General features: G+C 49.0%; 1 protein-coding gene across 1 annotated transcript; it reads right to left on the bottom strand.

Annotated features, from left to right (window-relative positions):
• Positions 1-2,535: 2,535 nt before the first annotated feature.
• Tafazzin (tafazzin, phospholipid-lysophospholipid transacylase) lies at positions 2,536-13,648 on the bottom strand. The gene is made up of 10 exons (XM_048336472.1): positions 13,215-13,648; positions 12,944-13,072; positions 11,006-11,051; positions 10,695-10,780; positions 4,788-4,868; positions 4,671-4,712; positions 4,468-4,530; positions 4,261-4,313; positions 3,545-3,622; positions 2,536-3,438 (listed from the first exon to the last, which is right to left on the bottom strand). Exons 1-10 carry the CDS (start codon positions 13,321-13,323, stop codon positions 3,337-3,339), a joined length of 789 nt encoding a protein of 262 aa, XP_048192429.1. The 5' UTR covers positions 13,324-13,648; the 3' UTR covers positions 2,536-3,336.
• Between the last annotated feature and the right edge of the window lie 5,492 nt (positions 13,649-19,140).

Below are 19,140 nucleotides of genomic sequence, written 5' to 3' on the forward strand. Positions count from 1 at the left end.
CAATTAACCACCAGAAAACAGAAGTGGACCTGTGACTCAAAGTGGTAGAGCGCTAGCCTTGTGTGAAAGAGCTCCTGGACAGTGCCCAGGCCCAGAGTGCAAGCCCCCCAACTGATGGAAGGAAGGAAGGAAGGAAGGAAGGAAGGAAGGAAGGAAGGAAGGAAAATCTCACATACTTGTGTGTGTGTGTGTGTGTGTGTGTGTGTGTGTGTGTGTGTGTGTGTATGTCAGATATATGAGGCTTGAACTCTGGGCCTCAGCACTGTCCCTGAGCTCTTCATCTCAAGGCTAGGGCTCCACTACTTTAACCCATAGGTTCACTTCTGGGGGCTGGGGATATGGCCTAGTGGCAAGAGCGCTTGCCTCGTATACATGAGGCCCTGGGTTCGATTTCCCAGCACCACAGATACAGAAAATGGCCAGAAGTGGCGCTGTGGCTCAAGTGGCAGAGTGCTAGCCTTGAGCAAAAAGAAGCCAGGGACAGTGCTCGGGCCCTGAGTCCAAGCCCCAGGTCTGGGCAAAAAAAAAAAAAAAAAAAGTAAAAGAGCCATAGGTTCACTTCTGGTTTTCTGGTGGTTAATTCAAGGTAAGAGTCTCATGGACCTTCCTGCCCGGGCTGGCTTCAAACTACAATTCTCAGATCTTAGCTTCTTGAGCAGCTAGGACTACAGGTATGACTACCGGTACCTGAGTTTTCTAAAATGGCATTATCATGATCAGAGTTCTCAGCAGCCCACTTGTTTGCCCAGGAGCCAATTGCAGGAACTATTGGCTCCTCCATGGTGCCAATACTTCTAAATCCAGGTGAGGGCCTTCCTCAACTGCTACGTTTGTTCTATTGGCAGCTAGTGGAAGTTGTTCCTGCTGTGTTCCATAATGCAAAGTGAAAGATGTCTGAGATGTCTGAAGAGTCATCCTGCTTACCTACTACCAAGCAGGACAGCAGGACTGGAAGTGGCTGGGATTCAGGGGGACCTCACAGCTGCCCACTGTAGGAGGTTTCTCGTGTATGAAATGAGTTATTCAACAATGGAAAGTCCCTGTGGCCTGCATTCATACCCCCAACCCCTGATGAGCTTTTCTTTGAAATATAACCCCCGAAGACAAAAAACAACCCAACACCAAGATGCACCACAGTGACTGTATCAAACAAACTTGTGGCATCACCAGGCCAAGATTTCAAGACTCCCCAGGCCCCACATTCTCTCCTAGCCTGGGTTCCACCCCTAGCACTGCAAAACCACACACACACACACACACACACACACACACACACACACACTTATTTTTGTCAGTGTTGGGGCTTGAACTCCGGTCTGGGCACTGTCCCTGAGCTCTTCAGCTCAAGGCTAGTGTTTTGCCACTTGAGCCACAGCGCCACTTCCGGTTTACTGGTTGTTAATTGGAGATAAGAGTCTCACAGACTTGTCCAGCCCGAGCTGGCTTTGAACTGCAATCCCCAGATCTCAGCCTCCTGAGTAGCTACCCAGCTCCCTTTGGTAATCTTACTTACTTTTGCTTTTTTGGTAAGGTGGCTACTGTATAGCTCAAGCTGGCCTTGAAAGTGATTACGAAGCAAAGGTTTGCCTCAAACTCTCAATCCTGTTTTGCCTCCCAAGTACTAGGATTATTGGCATGCGCCACCACACCTGGCTCTTTTGGTGATTAAGAAAAATCATTTATTTTTAAATAATTAGATTCAATATAATTGTAGCAGTTCTGACTGTCTGAATGTTCTTTTGTTACTGGTTCATTTCTGTGGTTCTATCGTTTGAAAAAAAGACTTGCTATTAGCATATATTTATTGCACAAGGGGGTTCACTGGGACATTTCAATACATCCATACAATATACCAGGATCAAAGTCACCGTTCCATTCTTCCTCCATATCCATCATCCTTCACCTTTTTTTGCCAGTCCTGGGGCTTGAATTCAGGGCCTAAGCACTATCCCTGGCTTCTTTTTGCTCAAGGCTAGCACTCTATCTCTTGAGCCACAGTATCACTTTCGGCCGAAAGTGGGCTGAGGAATTGAACCCAGGGCTTCATGCATGCTAGGCAAGTACTCTACCACTAAGCCACATTCCCAGCCCCTAACATCTACTTTTGCAAGATTGTTATGGGGACTACAGAAAATAACAAGCTTTATGAGAGCGCAATGTCTATTTGCTTAAGTAACCTCAATGTGTTCAAGGATCCTGCTTGCTTTCTTTCTCTTCTGTCTCTTCTTTCTTTCTTTTTTCTTATTGTGGGGCTTGAACTCTGGGGCCTGGGTGCTGTCCCTGAGCTCCTTTTGCTCAAGACTAGAACTCTACACTGAAGTCACAGCGCCACTTCCATCTTTTTCTGTGATTAATTGGAGATAAGAGTCTTGAGGACATTCCTGCCCAGGCTGGCTTCAAATCTTGATCTTCAGATCTCAGCCTCCTGAGTACCTAGGACTACAGGCGTGAACCACCAACACCCTGGTGGATCCTGCTTTCTTGCCCAGTGGGTTACTTCCCACCCTACAGAGAAGCCAGAGGTACAATGGCACAACGTAGATGCTTTATTGTTTAAAAAACATGAAAATCTAGATTCCAGGACAAGAGAGATGCCAAGACAGAAAGGGTAGAAAAGTGGGTGGAGCCCAGCATGGGGATGAGTGACCAGCTCTTAGGCCCTTGCTGCAGGCTCTGCTCAGCTGGGCTTCACTTCTGGCCGAGAACTTCTCTTCCTGCCTGCAGGTGACCCATGTACAGGCCCTGCCTAATGACAGGCGCTGCAGTGGGGGAAGCTCACGTAGAAAGAAGACATGGCTGACGGCCATCCCTGAGGAGGTAATGAGCAGCTCTTGCACTGGCAAGGGTGGGCAGGTAGCAGCCAGCCCAAAGGGCCTTATGGCCCTTGTGGCACAGTTCTAGCCAGGCCCTGGTACCTCCACCCAAGTACTTGCTCACTTGCCTGCTTTGCTCCCTGCCAGTGCAAACCCCAGGAGAGGAAGTGGGAAGGCAAGAAGGAAGGAGGCCCCTAACTAAGCTGCTTCGTGCCTTCTCAGACAAGTGGGAGGAAGAGCTGAGGCCTTCCTTTAACTGAAGAACCATACAGAAGCTAGATGCTCACCAATTAGAAGAGAGCCTCCAGTAGTGGTTAGGAGCCAATTTGCAAAAACCCACATCTTAGCTAAAACCAGCATCCATCCTCCAGCCCCAGGTTCATGCAGGGCAAAAGCCAATGGTGGCGCTGAGAGCCAACTAGGCTGGGACTGAGGTCCCAGCTCTGCCTCTTCCCGTGCCTTGAAGGATCCAGCCACTTCCTGGAGCTGAGAACTCCTAGCCAGGGGCTGGGTGGGACAACACCTATCTCCTGGGCTGGAGGTGGTTATGGAGCTGCTCCGCCTGTGTCTTCAGGCGCTGGAATTCCTCTTGAATGAAGTCTGTCAGAGCTTTGCGCATCTCCACCTAAAGACAGGACAGGGCTGGCTTGTACCCTTTAGGGACCTTGGCATGGTGCCCTGGGAGGCTGCGGGGTGGGCGGACTGAGGACAGGTACGGGGAGGACACTCACTGTTGACTTGTTCTCTGCCCGGAGCCGCTCAAGCACAGGCAGTGCACTGAAGGGCTTCCCGATCAGCACGGTGATTTTCTGTGGGGAAGCCGGCCACCGAAGGTCACAAGAGGCAAGGAAGTGTCCCCAATGCCAGCCCAAGCCACCTGGAGAGCCAGAGCCAAGTCCTACCCTGACATATTATGTGCTCCCTCTGGCCTCTTTCCCTCTTTAAAATAAGCGGCTAGAGCTGGGCATTGGTGGCTCACTCCTGTAATCCCAGCTACCTATTAGGCTGATAGCTGAGGATCACAGCCCTGTGACGACACTCTTATCTCCAATGAAACAGCAAAAAGCCAAATGGAGCACTGTGGCTCAAGTGGTAGACTGTGCTAGCCTTGAGCAAAAAGAAAAGCTTAGGAACAGAGCCCAGGTGGGCACGCACACGTCCCCCACCCCCACCCCCCACAACAAGCAGGTAGGCTTTGTGGCATCCAAGAGCACTCCCAGTCCTGGCACTTGTCCTACATCTGACTTGCACCATCCTAACCCCATAGCCTACCCTACCCAGACCTGGTTTACTGTTCTCATTGGAAACCCCTGTCTAAGGTTCCCTCAGTTCCCCTACTGGAGCTAAAGCTCAGCTCCTCCCACATCTGTGCTCTGGTGTGTGGAGCAGAAGAGCCAGCAGACAGGCACAGAGCCAGAGCCACACAAAGGTCAGCAGATCTACTCACCTGTCCAAAGCGGGGGAAGTAGGGTGGGCTGTTAGGAAGGACATCATTCATTCCTGCAGCATGGTAGACAGCGGGCCAGTCACTGAGGGGAACAGGGCTGCCTGGGGCCACAGGGAGTCCCACCCACCCCCCTCCCAGTTGCCCTCTCTCTGCCACCTCACACACCACCAAGGGAAGTCTCTCTCCCTGTCCCTGGTCATGGCTCACCAACATGCCACAGAGGCAGGATGATGGGATTCAGGTGGCACTCCGCAATCAGGCGTCCGATTCCTGTCCAGGGGAGAGGCAAAGCGCTGCCATGAGCTGGGCTGCGCTTCCCGACCAGCCTGCTGCCCCCAAGTGAAAGCGAGCCCACTGAACTACCCCCGTCCCCACACACCCAGCCACAGGGGGCAGGGCGGAGCACTCACCCCACTTGAAGCGCAGGAACTCGGAACTCATGTTCACTTTCCCTAGAGAGTGCAGAGGGGGAGCTTGGGAAGGGCTCTCAGGCACACCCAGGCCTCCAGCCAGCCAGCCCCACTGACCTTCCGGGAAGATGTGCACCCAGTCCCCATGGTTGAGCTTCTCTAAAATGAAGTCCATCCCCTTCTGGTATACTCCGTCTCCTGCAGAAAAAGGTCTGTTCCCTTCACTCTCCATTTTCTAAGAAAGTGGAGCTTGCCTTCAACACCCTCCAAATAAAACCAGCTCCTCTCCTGGAGGCTCACACCCTGGGGACTCCACCCTAAATTCCCACTTGTTGGACGTGCTCATTTCTCCCACCACACCAGGCACGACTGTTTCCCCCGCCTCTCTGCATGGCCATACTCGCCCTTGACTTCCTTTATTCAATATTATCCTCCTCTCAAAGTAAAACACCCTCATCAGGCGCTGGTGGCTTACACCTGCCATCCTAGCTACTCAGGAGGCTAAGATCTTAGAATCACAGTTCAAAGCCAGCCCCAGCAGACAAAAGTCTGTGAGACTTTAATCTCCAATGAACCACCAAAAACCCAGAAGTGGAGCTGTGCCTCCAAGTGACAGAGCACTAGCCTTGAACAAAAAGAGGTCAGGGACAGTGCCCAGGCCCCAAGTTCAAGTCCTACTGCTGACAAAAAAGAAAGGAAGAAAGAGAAAGAAGAGAGCGAGAGAGAGAGAGAGAGAGAGAGCACGAGAGAGAGAGAGCGCCTCTGTTGGAGGTTTTGTTTTCAACAATATTGAGTTTTTCCCAAGTACTTGATAATTTAATCTTGTCCAAAATGCCTCCCTAAGGGAAGGTCTTTCAGGGAAGTCCCATAAGGGAGGGGCCAGCAGGAGGAATGAATGTTGGAAACCAGGGCCTCACTCTAGTGCCCCTGTGAGAAGGATCCACTGTGATTATCCTATACATCCTTTCCATATAGCTGAGATGACAAATGCATATCAACACACACAGCATTTTTGTAAGTTGGTTGCAACGGAGTCTCTCAATTTCTATTTTTGTGCCTAGCCTGACCTCAAATTACTATCCTTTCTATCTCTGCCTGCCAAGTAGCTAGAATTACCATGCTCAGCTAGAAATGGGCTCTTTTGTGTATATGTGTGTGCTGCTCCTGGGGCTTGAACTCAGGGCCTGGGTGCTGTCTCTGAGCTCTTTTTTTGCTCAAGGTAGTGCTCTACCATTTAAGCTACAACTCCACTTCAGGTTTTACAGTGATTGACTAGAGGTAAGTCTCACAGACTTGCCTGCCCAGGATGGCTTTGAGCTTTGATCCTCAAATCTCAGCCTCGTGAGTAGCTAGGATGACAGGTGTGTGCCATTGGCACCAGCTTAGAAATAGATCATTATTTTTTTTTCCTGGTCAAGGGGCTTCAATTCTGGACTTGGGTGCTGTTCCTTCTCTTCAGCTCAAGGCCAGCACGCTAACACTTGAGCCATAGCGTCACTTCAGATTTTCTGGTGGTTAGCTGCAGATAAGAGTCTCACGGATTTTCCCACTTGGGCCAGCTTTGAACTGCGATCCTCAGATCTGTCCCAAGTAGCTAGAATTACAGAGGCATGAGCCACTAGCACCTGGCTAGAAATAGATTCTTAACCTACTCTCTAAATGACCTATTCTTTGACAAGTATTAGTTAGGAATCCAGGAGGCTCAATTCATTCTAAACAGAGACCTGACCTGGAGCTCACTCAGTAGAGGTGAAGAGTGATTACCCACTGGATTTTTCTCTTTTTTTGCCTGGGCCTTGGACTCAGGGCCTGAGCACTGTCCCTGGCTTCTTTTTGCTCAAGGCTAGCACTCTACCACTTGAGCCACAGCGCCACTTCTGGCCTTTTCTGTGTATGTGGTACTGAGGAATCGAATCCAGGGCTTCATGTATACAAGGCAAGCACTCTTGCCATTAGGTCATATTCCCAGCCCCTGGACTTTTCTCAAGGTACAAAAAGATAATAGTCTCCATTCTTTTCTTTCTTTTTTCTTTTGATCGGTCATGGGGCTTAAACTCAGGGCCTGGACACTGTCCTTGATCTCTTTTGCTCAAGGCTAGCGCTCTACCACTTGGAGCCACAGCACCAATTCTGGTTTTTGAGTGGTTAATTGGAGATAAGAGTCTCACAGAGACTTTTCAGACTGGTCTGGCTTTGAACTGCGATCGTCAGATTGCAGCCTCCTGCATACCTAGGATTATAGGTGTGAGCTGCTGGCACCCAGCCCAGTTTCCATTCTTGAGGTCATAATATGCAACGTAGATCTCAGTAGTCATCATAGGTGCTGTTCCTTCTTTACCCAAACCTACTGGTGAAACCTAGCCATTGAGCTTGTGATGACGATGGAAAATATGTGCCTTTGGAGCGGCATTTCATACTTTTTAGCTTTTGCAAATGCTATTTCTACTTCTTTTTGTAGCTTATGTAAAATCACTCCATCACTTAAATGTATTACAAAGTCTTATGTGTAAAGAAAAATGAAGGGCTGGGAATGTGGCTTAGTGGTAGACTGCTTGCCTAGCATGCATGAAGCCCTGGGTTCCATTCCTCTGTACCACATACACAGAAAAAGCCAGAAATGGTGTTATGGCTCAAGTAGTAGAGCATTAGCTTTGAGCAAAAGAAGCTCAAGGACAGTGCCAGTGTTCAAGCCAAGGACTAGAGAAAAAGAAAAAAGAAAAAAAAGGAAAAGGGGCTGAGAATATGGCCTAGTGGTACAGTGCTTGCCTCGTATACAGGAAGCTCTGGGTTCGATTCCCCAGCACCACATATACAGAAAAAGCCAGAAGTGGCACTGTGGCTCAAGTGGTAGAGTGCTAGCCTTGAGCAAAAAGAAGCCAGGGACAGTGCTCAGGCCCTGAGTCCAAGGCCCAGGACTGGCAAAAAAATGGAAAGAAAAACAACTTTTTTTTTTAACACAGAAGTCAAGTATTTCAAAGGCTTTCTGTTTTAGCCAAATATAATTAGACGTTTTCTGTATTTGTGATAAGATTTCACTCTGTAGCTTTTGTTTTGTTTGGCAATGCTACGGATAGAGCCCAGGGCTGTGAGAACTAAACATGTTGTACCACTGAGCTATGTCTCTAGTCCTCAGTTTATTCATGTGTGTGTGCCTGTGCACACACACTGTTACTGGGACTTGAACTAAGGCCTCACATTCTCCCTTAGCTTTTTTGCTCAAAGCTGGCACTCTAGCACTTGAGCCACATCTCCACTTCTGGCTTTTAGCTGGTTAACTGGGGATAAGAGTCTCATGGACTTCTCTACGCAGGCTGGCTTTGAACCTCAATCTTCGGATCTCAGTCACCTGAATAGCTCCAATTATGGGTGGGAACTACCAGCAGCCAGCACATTCTATTCTTTTTCTTTTTTGGCCAGTCCTGGGCCTTGGACTCAGGGTCTGAGCACTGTCCCTGGCTTCTTTTTGCTCAATGCTAGCACTCTACCACTTGAGCCACAGCGCCACTTCTGGCCATTTTCTGTATTTGTGGTTCTGGGGAATTGAACCCAGGGCTTCATGTACAGGAGGCAAGCACTCTTGCCACTTTGCCACTAGACCATATTCCCAGCCCCTACGTTCTATCCTTGACTACAATGAAACTTCAATATAGAGTAAAAAGAATAGAATAGGACTCGGGGTGTAACTTGGTGGTGGAGGCTCCTAAACTCCATCTCCATCTTCTCCCTCCCTGCTAAAAAAAAAAAAAAAAAAAAGCAAAGATACCAGAAATGCATATGGAGAGGGAGAAGTGGAGACTCAGTGATAAGGGTACATGAGAGGATTCCTCAAGTCTCAGAGCAGAATCTGATTTTTTTTTAATGCCACAGTCATTTGCAAGACATAATAGCCTTTGCTTCTTTTCTATTCTTTCTTTCTTTCTTTTTTTTCTTTTTGGTTGGGGCTTGAACTCTGGGCTGGGCGCTGTCCCTGAGCTCTTCAGCTCAAGGCTAGCGTTTTGGCACTTAAGCCACAGCACCAGTTTTTCTGGTGGCTCCCGGACTTTCCTGCCCAGGTGGGAAAAGTGAACTTTAGATCTTTGGAGCTTTAGATTTCAGCCTGTAGCATAGTTACGATTATGGGCATTGCCCGGACTTGCTTATTTTCTTAGAGAAATGGAAGTAGCCAGATCATTCACATTTTGCCCTTTACTGACATGTTCTACCTTTCTTTCTACCTTTCCAGTATCTGGCATGTTTTTTGTTTTGTTTTGTTTTTGTCAGTCGGGGGGAGGGGGGGAGGCTTGAACTCTGGGCCTGGGCACTGTCTGTTGTCCCTGAGCTCTTCAGCTCAAGGCTAGTGCTCTACCAGTTGAGCCACAGTGCCACTTTTGGTTTTCTGAAGGTTATTTGAAGATAAGAGTCTCACGGACTTTCCTGCCCGAGCTGGCTTTGAACCATGATCCTCAGGTCTCAGACTTCTGAGTAGCTAGGATTACAGGCATGAGCCACTGGAGCCTGGCTCATTTTTTTTCTTATTGTTGTTGTTGTAGTTGTTTGCTTGCTTGCCAGTCCTGGGCCTTGGACTCAGGGCCTGAGCACTGTCCCTGGCTTCTTTTGCCCAAGGCTAGCACTCTACCACATGAGCCACAGTGCCACTTGTGGCTTTTTCTGTTATGTGGTGCTGAGGAATCGAATCCAGGGCTTCATGCATGCTAGGCAAGCACTCTACCACTAAGCCACATTCCTAGCCCACATCTGTCATGTTTAGAAAACCATTCCTTTCATTCCCTGCTTGGAAAAATGTTGCTTCTCCAAAGGAAATAGCAATTTGGGTTTGAATCTTATTATCTGGAGCCAGCAATTCAATCCCTCTGAGCTCTTATCTGGAGAATAGGGATCAAAATGTCCCCCACAGGGCTGAAAATATGGCCTAGTGGTAAAGTGCTTGCCTCGTATACATGAAGCTCTGGGTTCGATTCCTCAGCACCACATACATAGAAAAAGCCAGAAGTGGCGCTGTGGCTCAAGTGGCAGAGTGCTAGCCTTGAGCAAAAAGAAGCCAGGGACAGTGCTCAGGCCCTGAGTCTAAGGCCAAGGACTGGCAAAAAAACAAAACAAAACAAAACAAAATGTCCTCCACAAACTAGGTGCTGGTAGCTCACATGTATAATCCTAGCTACTCAGGGAGGGTGGGGGGGTACGAGGGATCAGGTAACAAACAGTACAAGTAATGTATCCAATGCCTAACGTATGAAACTGTAACTGCCCTGTATATCAGTCTGACAATAAAAATTAAAAAAAAAATAATCCTAGCTACTCAGGAAGCTGGGACCTGAGGATCACGGTTCTAAGCCAGCCTAGGCAAGACAGTCTGTGAGACTCTGATCTCCAAAAAACCTGGAAGTGGAGCTGTGGCTCAAGTGGTAGAGTACTAGCTTTGAGCAAAAAAAGCTCAAGGACAGTACATAGGCCCTGAGTTCAAGCCCCAGGACCAACCAAAAGAAAGGTATAAGGAGTATCCCAGGAAGACATTATGGCTGGGAATGTGGCTTAGTGGTAGAGTGCTTGCCTAGCATGCATGAAGCCCTGGGTTCAATTCCTCAGCACCACATAAACAGAAAAAGCCAGAAGTGGCACTGTGGCTCAAGTGGTAGACTGCTACCCTTGAGCACATAGAGGCTGAAGGTCAGAGCCCAGGCCCTGAGTTCAAGCTGCAGGACCAGTAAGAAAAAAAAGAAAAAGATAAGATCACACTGCCATCTGTGAACCTCTATCAACCTCCTGAGGAGAAGAGGCCTTGCATAATGCCTCCTTGGATTTGTACACCTCAGCTCCTAGCACATACAACCCTTAGACAGCTGTAGAGGAAGATACCTCCAAGAAACCATCTCTCCTCTCAGCAGCCTTTGATACCACTGTTGCCATGTTCTGGCTTCCAAACTGTCCTGCAGGAGTCCCTCCAGGACAGGGGCACTGGCCACCAGCCCCCTTGTCCTAGGAGAGGCCTGATAACCCCTAGAAGTGTGTTCCAGAGAAGCAGCTCACCTCGGCACACAGGCACGCACTTGCCCAAGCTGAAGAAGTGGGAATGCAGCTCCTTAGTGAAGCAGATGTCTGCAGCTGCCGGGGTCCTAAAGTAGACAAATTCAGTCATCCTGACCACACACTCACTGCTCCTTGCCCACCTCCAGCATAATGCCCACAAAAATCAGCATGCAAATTGGAGGCCCAAATGCAGGGCCTGTGGGGCCCCACCCCATGCCCTGCCTGAACTCCTGGATGCCCTCTCCTGGGCAGGGAGGAGAAGGGCAAGTCTGGGTGACATGTACACAACTCAAGGGGCCATTTGTCCTCACCAACGCATCAACTTCAGGTTCCAGATATGGCGGAGTTTCAGGATCCCTAGAGGAGAAGAAAGGCTTTGTGCTCCAGCTCATCTTGTCCTAACGGAGAATTCTTTTGTTACCCCATTTCAAGGAACGTGGGTCAAGGGCAGCAACATTTTCTACAAGCTAAAGAAGCATCTCCTAGACCTTTGAGTTGGAGCCTCACGTTTTCCCTGACTCCCACCTCCTCCCAAACCCCCACAATTTACTCATCACCAAATTTCTTTATTTCCTGAAATAAACATGGGGCTTGAACTCAGAGCCTGGGCACTGTGCCTGAGCTTTTGTGCTCAAGGCTATCTATCAGTCTACCACTTTTGAGAGGCAACTCTACTTCCAGTTTTTTGGTGGTTGATTGGAGATAAGTATCCAGACTTTCCTTCCTGGACTGGCTTCATACCTTCATCTTCTGCTCTCAGTCTCCTGAGTAGCTAGGATTATAGGCATGAGCCACTAGTGCCTGGCTCCCATATATAGATGCAGAAATAGATATATGATAGATAGATAGATAGATAGATAGATAGATAGATAGATAGATAGATAGACAGACAGATAGGGAAACAGAGTGAGGGAGTGAGAGAGAGAGAGAGAGAGAGAGAGAGAGAGAGAGAGAGAGAGAGAGAGAGAGAGAGAGAGAGAGAGAGAGAGAGGTTGTGCCAGTCCTGGGGCTTGAACTCTGGGCTTGGGCACTGTCCCTGAGTTACTTTTGCTCAAGGCTACCACTCTACCACTTGAGCCATATCTGCACTTCTGGCTTTTTCTGTGACTAATTGGAGATAAGAGTTTGATGGAGTTTCCTACTCCGGCTTCAAACCATGATACTCAGATCTCAGCCTCCTGAGTAGCCAGGATTACAGGTGTGAGCCACCAGCTTCCAGTCACTGTTAGATTTTAACAATTCGCATTCTTGTAAACCTATCTGTTTACTGTGACTGTGACTACCTGGCCCAGGCTACTGAACAGCTTTAGGGCCTCCTTCCTTCCCTCCCACTTTCTACCTGAGCATTCTACAGATTCTTCTCAAATGACCAAAATGACCAAGTGGCTTCCCATGAGCTGTAGTATAGTCTTACCCCTCTTTTCAGCAGTGGGCACCCTTCTATCTGAGGTGTTACCCAGACATCTGATGACCTGAGCCAAGCAACCTTGCAGAACTGCAATTTCTAGGCTGGAACCAAGGCCCAGGGTTAGAGTAAGTGCCCAACGTGTGTGTGGCATTGAGTCTAAAGGTCAGTACTAAATGAAAAATAAGGGGCTGGGAATATGGCCTAGTGGCAAGAGTGCTTGCCTTGTATACATGAAGCCCTGGGTTCATTTCCTAAGCACCACATATATAGAAAAAGGCCGGAAGTGGCGCTGTGGCTCAAGTGGTAGAGTGCTAGCCTTGAGCAAAAAGAAGGCAGGGACAGTGCTCAGGACCTGAGTCCAAGCCCCAGGACTGGCCAAAAAATAAAATAAAACAAAAAGCAGGAATTTGTAGGTGAGGCAACCAGGCTCCTAAGTGGAGCTGGTTGAGGGGTACAAACTCAAGGACAATGCTAGAACCAGGCTGCAGTTCATACATATCACAGCTCAGAGCGTGTCTGATATGATATCCTGTGCAGCGGGTTGTCTCCCTCCCACAAGCTGTTTCCAAGACTGGGTAGGGCACTCAAGAGTTTGGAGAACATAGCTCTGCTGCCATGATGTACAAGTAAAAGGAAAAGGAAAAGCTGTGTGGCTACTTGCACATTCCGTCTAAATTTCTGAGTTCCTCTGCACAAACTGAGCTTCCATCCTGAGGCATTCTAGAATCACAAGTGCCAGGGCTATGCAAAGATCCCAGTAAGAAGCAAATTTATTCTTTCCTATTTGGCCTGTCTGGCTTCTTTCCCTGCCTTCCTGTGCCCAGTAGTCTGGCTCAGGTACCCCAGAGATGAGGGTCATCCATGCAGGACTGGTGATTGGAGACAGTGATGAGGGGGGTGGCAGGCCCCCGGTTTTCGATGAGTTCGTAGAGCACTTCCTTGTTGTGGACGGTGAGATGGTTCATATACTCTGGGGAGAAAGGAGGGAGGGTATGGGTTTCCATCTACTCTACCTTGACCCAAAGCTTGCCTCTGCCAGCGTAGGTCCTCCCCATGTCCCCAAACCCAGTCCCCAACTTTGGCCAGGCGTGGGGGGGGCCTGGGTCACTCACTGGTCCAGAAGCAGCTGTACGTGCCCACCAGGCCCATGACGACGCTGCTGGCCAGGGTCCAGGTGAACGGCGGCACGGTGGGGAATGGCCATTTTACATGGAGGGGCATGTCCTCCGGCCCCCCCCCACGGCGGCCCGCTGCTCCCCGCCACCGGACTGCCAGTGGCACCGAGGTAGCTCAGTGTCCTCAAGCACTCACAGGAGGGTCTTTACACAGGCCCCGCGCACGGATGGGGGCCGCTACTCGGCACCACAGAAGACTAGACCAAGGTCACCTCGTATGTCCAGATCCGGGGAGCTCTGCTGTCTCGGTACACCGGAGCCGTCGCCGGGGCCAGATGCCAGGCTTGCAGTCCTGCAGCAGCGAAAGGGATGGTAAAGGCGCCTGGATCGCACACCCGCCGGAAAGCAAGCCAACAAGCACGCTAGGCTCCCTGCCGCTTGTCGCAAATGGCGTCGCTTGACGGCAGTGGAGGCGGATCCACTCCGGCCCCGCCCCACCCTGGCAAGTCCTTAATTCTATTCACCTAGGTACCTAGGGCTGCCTAGCCGAACACCTCATCTGGTCACGTGTTTTTATTATCCCCCTCTTTATTGAGGGAATATTCCCACAACATAGGACCAACCATTTATGATATTTTAGTATTTTTTTGTTACATAACATACTAAGTATGCACAATTCATATGTATTATATTATGTACTTTTAGAGAATCACAAACATTCAATGTCATACTCATACTACTGTATGAGTGTACCATATGATGTATACATGTAATCCAGAATGTAATGTGTGATAGGACATACAATGTACAACATTTATTGATACATACAGTAACATATTTTTATCTGTGTGATATATTTTATACGATCACATGATATTTCTTGTTGTTTTTCTCTGTATGTGGTACTGAGGATTTGCGTCCAGGGCTCCATGCATGCTACCCTAGCACTGTACCACTAAGCCACATTCCCAGCGCAATTAGCGCCAGTTTTTACTTTTTTTTCGAGGGGGGGCTAGTCCTGGGACTTGAACTCAGGACCTGGAAGCTAGACTTGAGCGTCTTTTGCACTCAAGGCTAACGGTCTACCACTTGAACCACAGTGCCACTTGTGGGTTTTTTTGAATACTTTATTGGAGATAAGTGTGAAGGGGATTTTCCTGCTAGAGTCAAACTGCGATCCTCAGATGTCAGCCTCCTAAGTGGCTAGGATTACATGCGCGGGTCACCGGCACCCGGCTGCAGAACGTTTTTAAGATAAGCAACAGGAACACTGGCCTGCTACAAACATTCATCCAGTGAGGACGGGAACAGATGGATTCCAGCACCCATGGCCTCCGCTGTCCCTCATTTTAGGCTTTGAGAGCACTAATATCGGCGCAATGTTGAATGCAGTGCCTAAGAACGTGAAGTCGGGGAACATGCTGGCAAATGAGGACCTCCTAATTCCCTGCTAAAGAATGCCAGGGTCAGAGTTGGGGTGTTCACATCTGGATTTCCTCGGCACTTGCTGCACGTCGACGCTGTCCTTTTGCTCAGGTAGCTGCTCATTCAGATTGCTGCGGGCCCGGCTGGAACATCTTCCCACTGGGAACAGGGAAGGCGGGGCCTGAGATTGACAGTCGTTCCCACACTAAGGCCCGCCTGCTGAGTCCGCCACCGGGGGGAGCCAGAGGCTGTTTACTGGCCCGCGGGGGCTGGGTCTCACCTCGGCCCCTGGGTATCCGGAAACAGTTACCTCATTTTCCCAGCCTTGTCTTCGTATGTTTACAACAGAATTCGCTCTGAGCGGAGCACTGGTGGCTCACGCCTGTAGTCCCAGCAACTCAGAAGCTAACATGTGACGATCACGTTTCAAACTCAGGCTAAGCCAGAAAGCTTGGGAGACTTTTATGTTCAATTAACCGCTAAAAAGCCGAAGGGGAGCTCTGTCACAAATGGGGGAAAAAAGAGGCTCAGGGACAATATCCACGAACTGAGTTCCAGCCCGCCCCCCCAACAGCGAAAGGTGCACACAATCAGCTCAGATCAGATCAGTAGTAGGATTTGCAAGCCTACGGAAAAAGGGAGCGTAGGTGTTGAGACGTGAAGAGCCCCTCAAGGCTGAAAGCAGAGCTGGTACTGCAAGCCTGAGCAGAATGTTTATCTGAGTACCTGAAAAAACCCTAATGGGATCCTCACACCCTCCAAACTTGCCAGCACTACACCAGACATGCACAAATGTCCACATATATCGTAGACCCATTTTCTTTTTTTTGCCATTTCTGGACCTTGAACTCTGGGCCTGGGCACTGCCCCTTAGTTTCTTTGCTCTACCACTTGAACCACAGTGCCACAACTTTTTCTATAGTACTGAGGAATCGAACCCACAGCTTCACACATGCTAGGCAAACATCTACCACTAAGCCATATTGCCACCCATAATATCGTACCAGAAATCTCCTTATACCTTTGTTATATATATATATATACATATATATATATTTTTTTTTTTTTGTCCAGTCCTAGGCCATGAACTCAGGGCCTGAGCACTGTCCCTGGCTTCTTTTTGCTCAAGGCTAGCACTCTGCCACTTGAGCCACAGCACCACTTCTGGCCATTTTCTATATATGTGGTGCTGGGGAATCGAACCCAGGGCTTCAAGTATATAAGGCAGGCGGCTCTTGCCACTAGGCCATATTCCCAGCCCTACCTTTGTTTTTTGATTGGTCCTAGGACTTGAATTCAGGGCCCTGTTTCTGAGCCTCTTTTGCCCAAAGCTACATTATCATTTGAGCAACAGCGCCACTACCCGGGCTGGCTTTGAACTGCAGTCTTCAGATCTCAATCTCCTCAGTACCTACAATTATAGGCATGAGCCACCGGCAACAAGCCGGGACTTTATCTTAAGGATAACATATCCCAACTGGGGAGAGATGCCCAGAGGATCCTCTACTCGGGGTGTGGGGAAGGGGGAATACTACGCAGGTTTTTTTGGGTGTTTTTTTTTTGCATACTGGGTTAGATCTGACACTGTCTGCTAGGTAATCAGATGCTCTCCTGCTTGCACCTGTAACTCTAGCTACTGAGGAAACTGAGGTCCAAAGATCAGGGTTAAAAGCCAGTCCAGGCAGGAAAGTTCATGAGTCTCTTATCCCAACTTAACCACCAAAAAACCCAGAAGTGAACCTGATTCAAGTGGTAGAACACTACATGTGAGCAAGAAGTTCAAGGATACCATTCACCCCTAAGTTCAAGCCCTACAGACAACAACAAAAACAAAAATTAGTCTTTGTTTTCCTGGTGCCAGTGGCTCACACCTGTAATCCTAGCTACTCATGAAGCTAACATCTGAGGATCACAGTTCAAAGCCAGCCCAGGAAGAAAAGACTGTGAGACTCGTTTAACTCTCTCTCTCTCCTCTCTCTCTCTCCTCTCTCCTGTCTGCTCTCTCCTGTCTCCTCTCTCTCTCTCTCTCTCTCTCTCTCTCTCTCTCTCTCTCTCTCTCTCTCTCTCTCTCTCTGCCATCCTGAGGCTTGTACTCAGAGCATGGGCACTGTTTCTAAGCCTATTTGCGCTCAACCACTTGAACCACAGTGCCACTTCAGGCTTTTTTGAGTACCTTACTGGAGATAAAAGTCTCATGGGGACTTTTCTGCTCAAGCTAGCTATGAACTGCAATCTTCAGATCTCAGCCTCCTGAGTAGCTAGGATTATAGATGAGAGCCACTGGTACCGGCCTGTGAGACTCTTATCTCCAGTTAACCACCAGAAAGCCAGAAGTGGTGCTGTGGCTTAAAGTGGTAGATTGCTAGCCTTGAGCGAAAAGACCTCAGGGACAGCGCCCATGCCCTTCCCTCAAGACCCACGACTGAAAAAATAAAATAATACGAACAAGAGTCAAAGCAAGCTAAATACAGTGTCATTTCACTTCTATGAGGCCACTAGTACAATCAAATATATATAGACAGTAGAATGGTGGGGGCTAGGTTAGGGATGAGTTGTCACAGACTAAGGATATCATTTGAAGCCACCCAAGGTAGAAAAGCCCATGAGAGTCTTCTTTCTTTCTAGTGTGTGTGTGATGGGGTTTGAACGCAGGGCCTGGGCACTGCCCCTGAGTTTTTTTTGCTCAAGGCCAGTGCTCTACTAGTTTAAGCCGCAGCTCTAGTTATAGTCTTCTGTTCGTTAATTGGAAATAAGAATCACACGATCTTTCTTGTCTGGGCTGGCTCTGCACTGTGATCTTCAGATTCCAGCCTCACAAGTAACTAGGATTACGAGCTTGAACCACCAGCACCTGATTTCTGAGAGACTCTTATCCCCACTTAAAAGAGTGGGGGTGTGGCTCATGTGGTAAAGCAACAGCGTTGAACCAGAAAGCTAAGCAAGAGACTTAGCCTCCTGAGTAGCTATGAGTACAGGTGTGAGCCAGCAGCACCTATGAATTATCTTAATAAAAAATTTAGAACCAGGCACCAGTAGCTCACACCTGCAACCCTATTCCAGGGGCTGAGATGCGGGGACTGCAGCTCAAAGCCAGCCTAAAAATGGAAATTCTTTCTGGGAATGAAGGTGTGACCCACGTGGTAGAGTTCCAACCTTGGACAAAAAATGAGAATGTAAGGCCCTGAATCAAGCCCCAGTGCTGGTATTAAATACATAAATAATGCATTTTAAAGCTCTAGCTTTGATGGTCTCAAGGCCCAGCTACTTGGGAGTCTGAGGTAATAGGATTGCTTGAGGTAATGCTTGGTTCAAGACCAGCCTTGTCAATACAGCATGACACCACCCCAAAGTCAGTAAGGGAGCAGAATACCAGTGGCTCCCATCTTTAACTGTAAGTCCTTAGGAGGCTCAGATTTGAGGATTGAGGTGCAAACTAATAACCCAAGCAGACAAATCTGAGATTTTTTTTGCCAGTCCTGGGTCTTGAACTCAGGGCCTGAGCACTGTCCCTGGCTTCTCTTTTGCTCAAGGCTCATACTCTACCACTTTAGCCACAGCTTTTTCTATGTATGTGGTGCTGGGGAATCATGTATACGAGGCAAGCACTCTCACTAAGCCATATTCCCAGCCCAAATCTGAGATTCTTATCTTCACTCGATCAGCAAAACCTGGAAGTGGAGTTGTGACTCGGTGGTAGCGGGAGAATTGAGCAGAAAATGCTGAGTGCCAAGACCCTGAGTTCAAGCCCCAGTACTAGCACACACAGACACGAGGAATGGGAATGGGCTAGGCCCACTAGGGGCTTAGTCACTTGGAGGAACATGCTACTACCAAGTGGGTGGCTGTTGCAGCTCCCTGGACTTTCCAGTCCTTCCTAGTTCGGTGCTGGTCTCACTCCCCAGCACTGTCTCCTAGTGCTAACAGGAGCAAGGCCCGGGCAGACAGCTCCCACAGGGCCCATAAGGACTTGCAGCAGCTGCTTTGCTTCCCTTCTTTCATCTTTTTCAAGGGAGCCTGCTCAGGAACTTTTCATATGGCTGCTTCACCAGCCTAGACTGCTGTAAGGTCCCTCCCACAGGGTGCTTGCAGATGAGGATTACCACTGCCTGCCAGGACCCATCCACACTGCCCCACTGAACCCTGTCACATGAGCAGGGCTGCCAGGGGTGGGATGCAGCTTCCACTTCCATCTGAGGTAGAGAAGGCTGGCACAAGGGAGTAATAGGGTCCGCGGGAAGCCAGTCAACTTGCACTGTAACTAACCTGTCCCTCACCCGGCCCAAATATTCCCAATGTCACACTTCCTTGTGGCAACAAGTGGGAGCCTCCTGTCTAGGCTTTTACTTAGGCACTAGAAAATAACATTGGAGGCTTCTGGCCAGGGTTGACTGTGAACACGTGTGCAACACTAAGTCCCAGTGCTGGTACCCACCAAATACAATCAGAGACCTGGCCACAAATGTGGCTCAGATGAATCTGAAGTCCACTAACCCCAATA

The sequence above is a fragment of the Perognathus longimembris genome, chromosome 28, assembly GCF_023159225.1.
Source record: "Perognathus longimembris pacificus isolate PPM17 chromosome 28, ASM2315922v1, whole genome shotgun sequence".
Classification (NCBI taxonomy): Eukaryota; Metazoa; Chordata; class Mammalia; order Rodentia; family Heteromyidae; genus Perognathus; species Perognathus longimembris.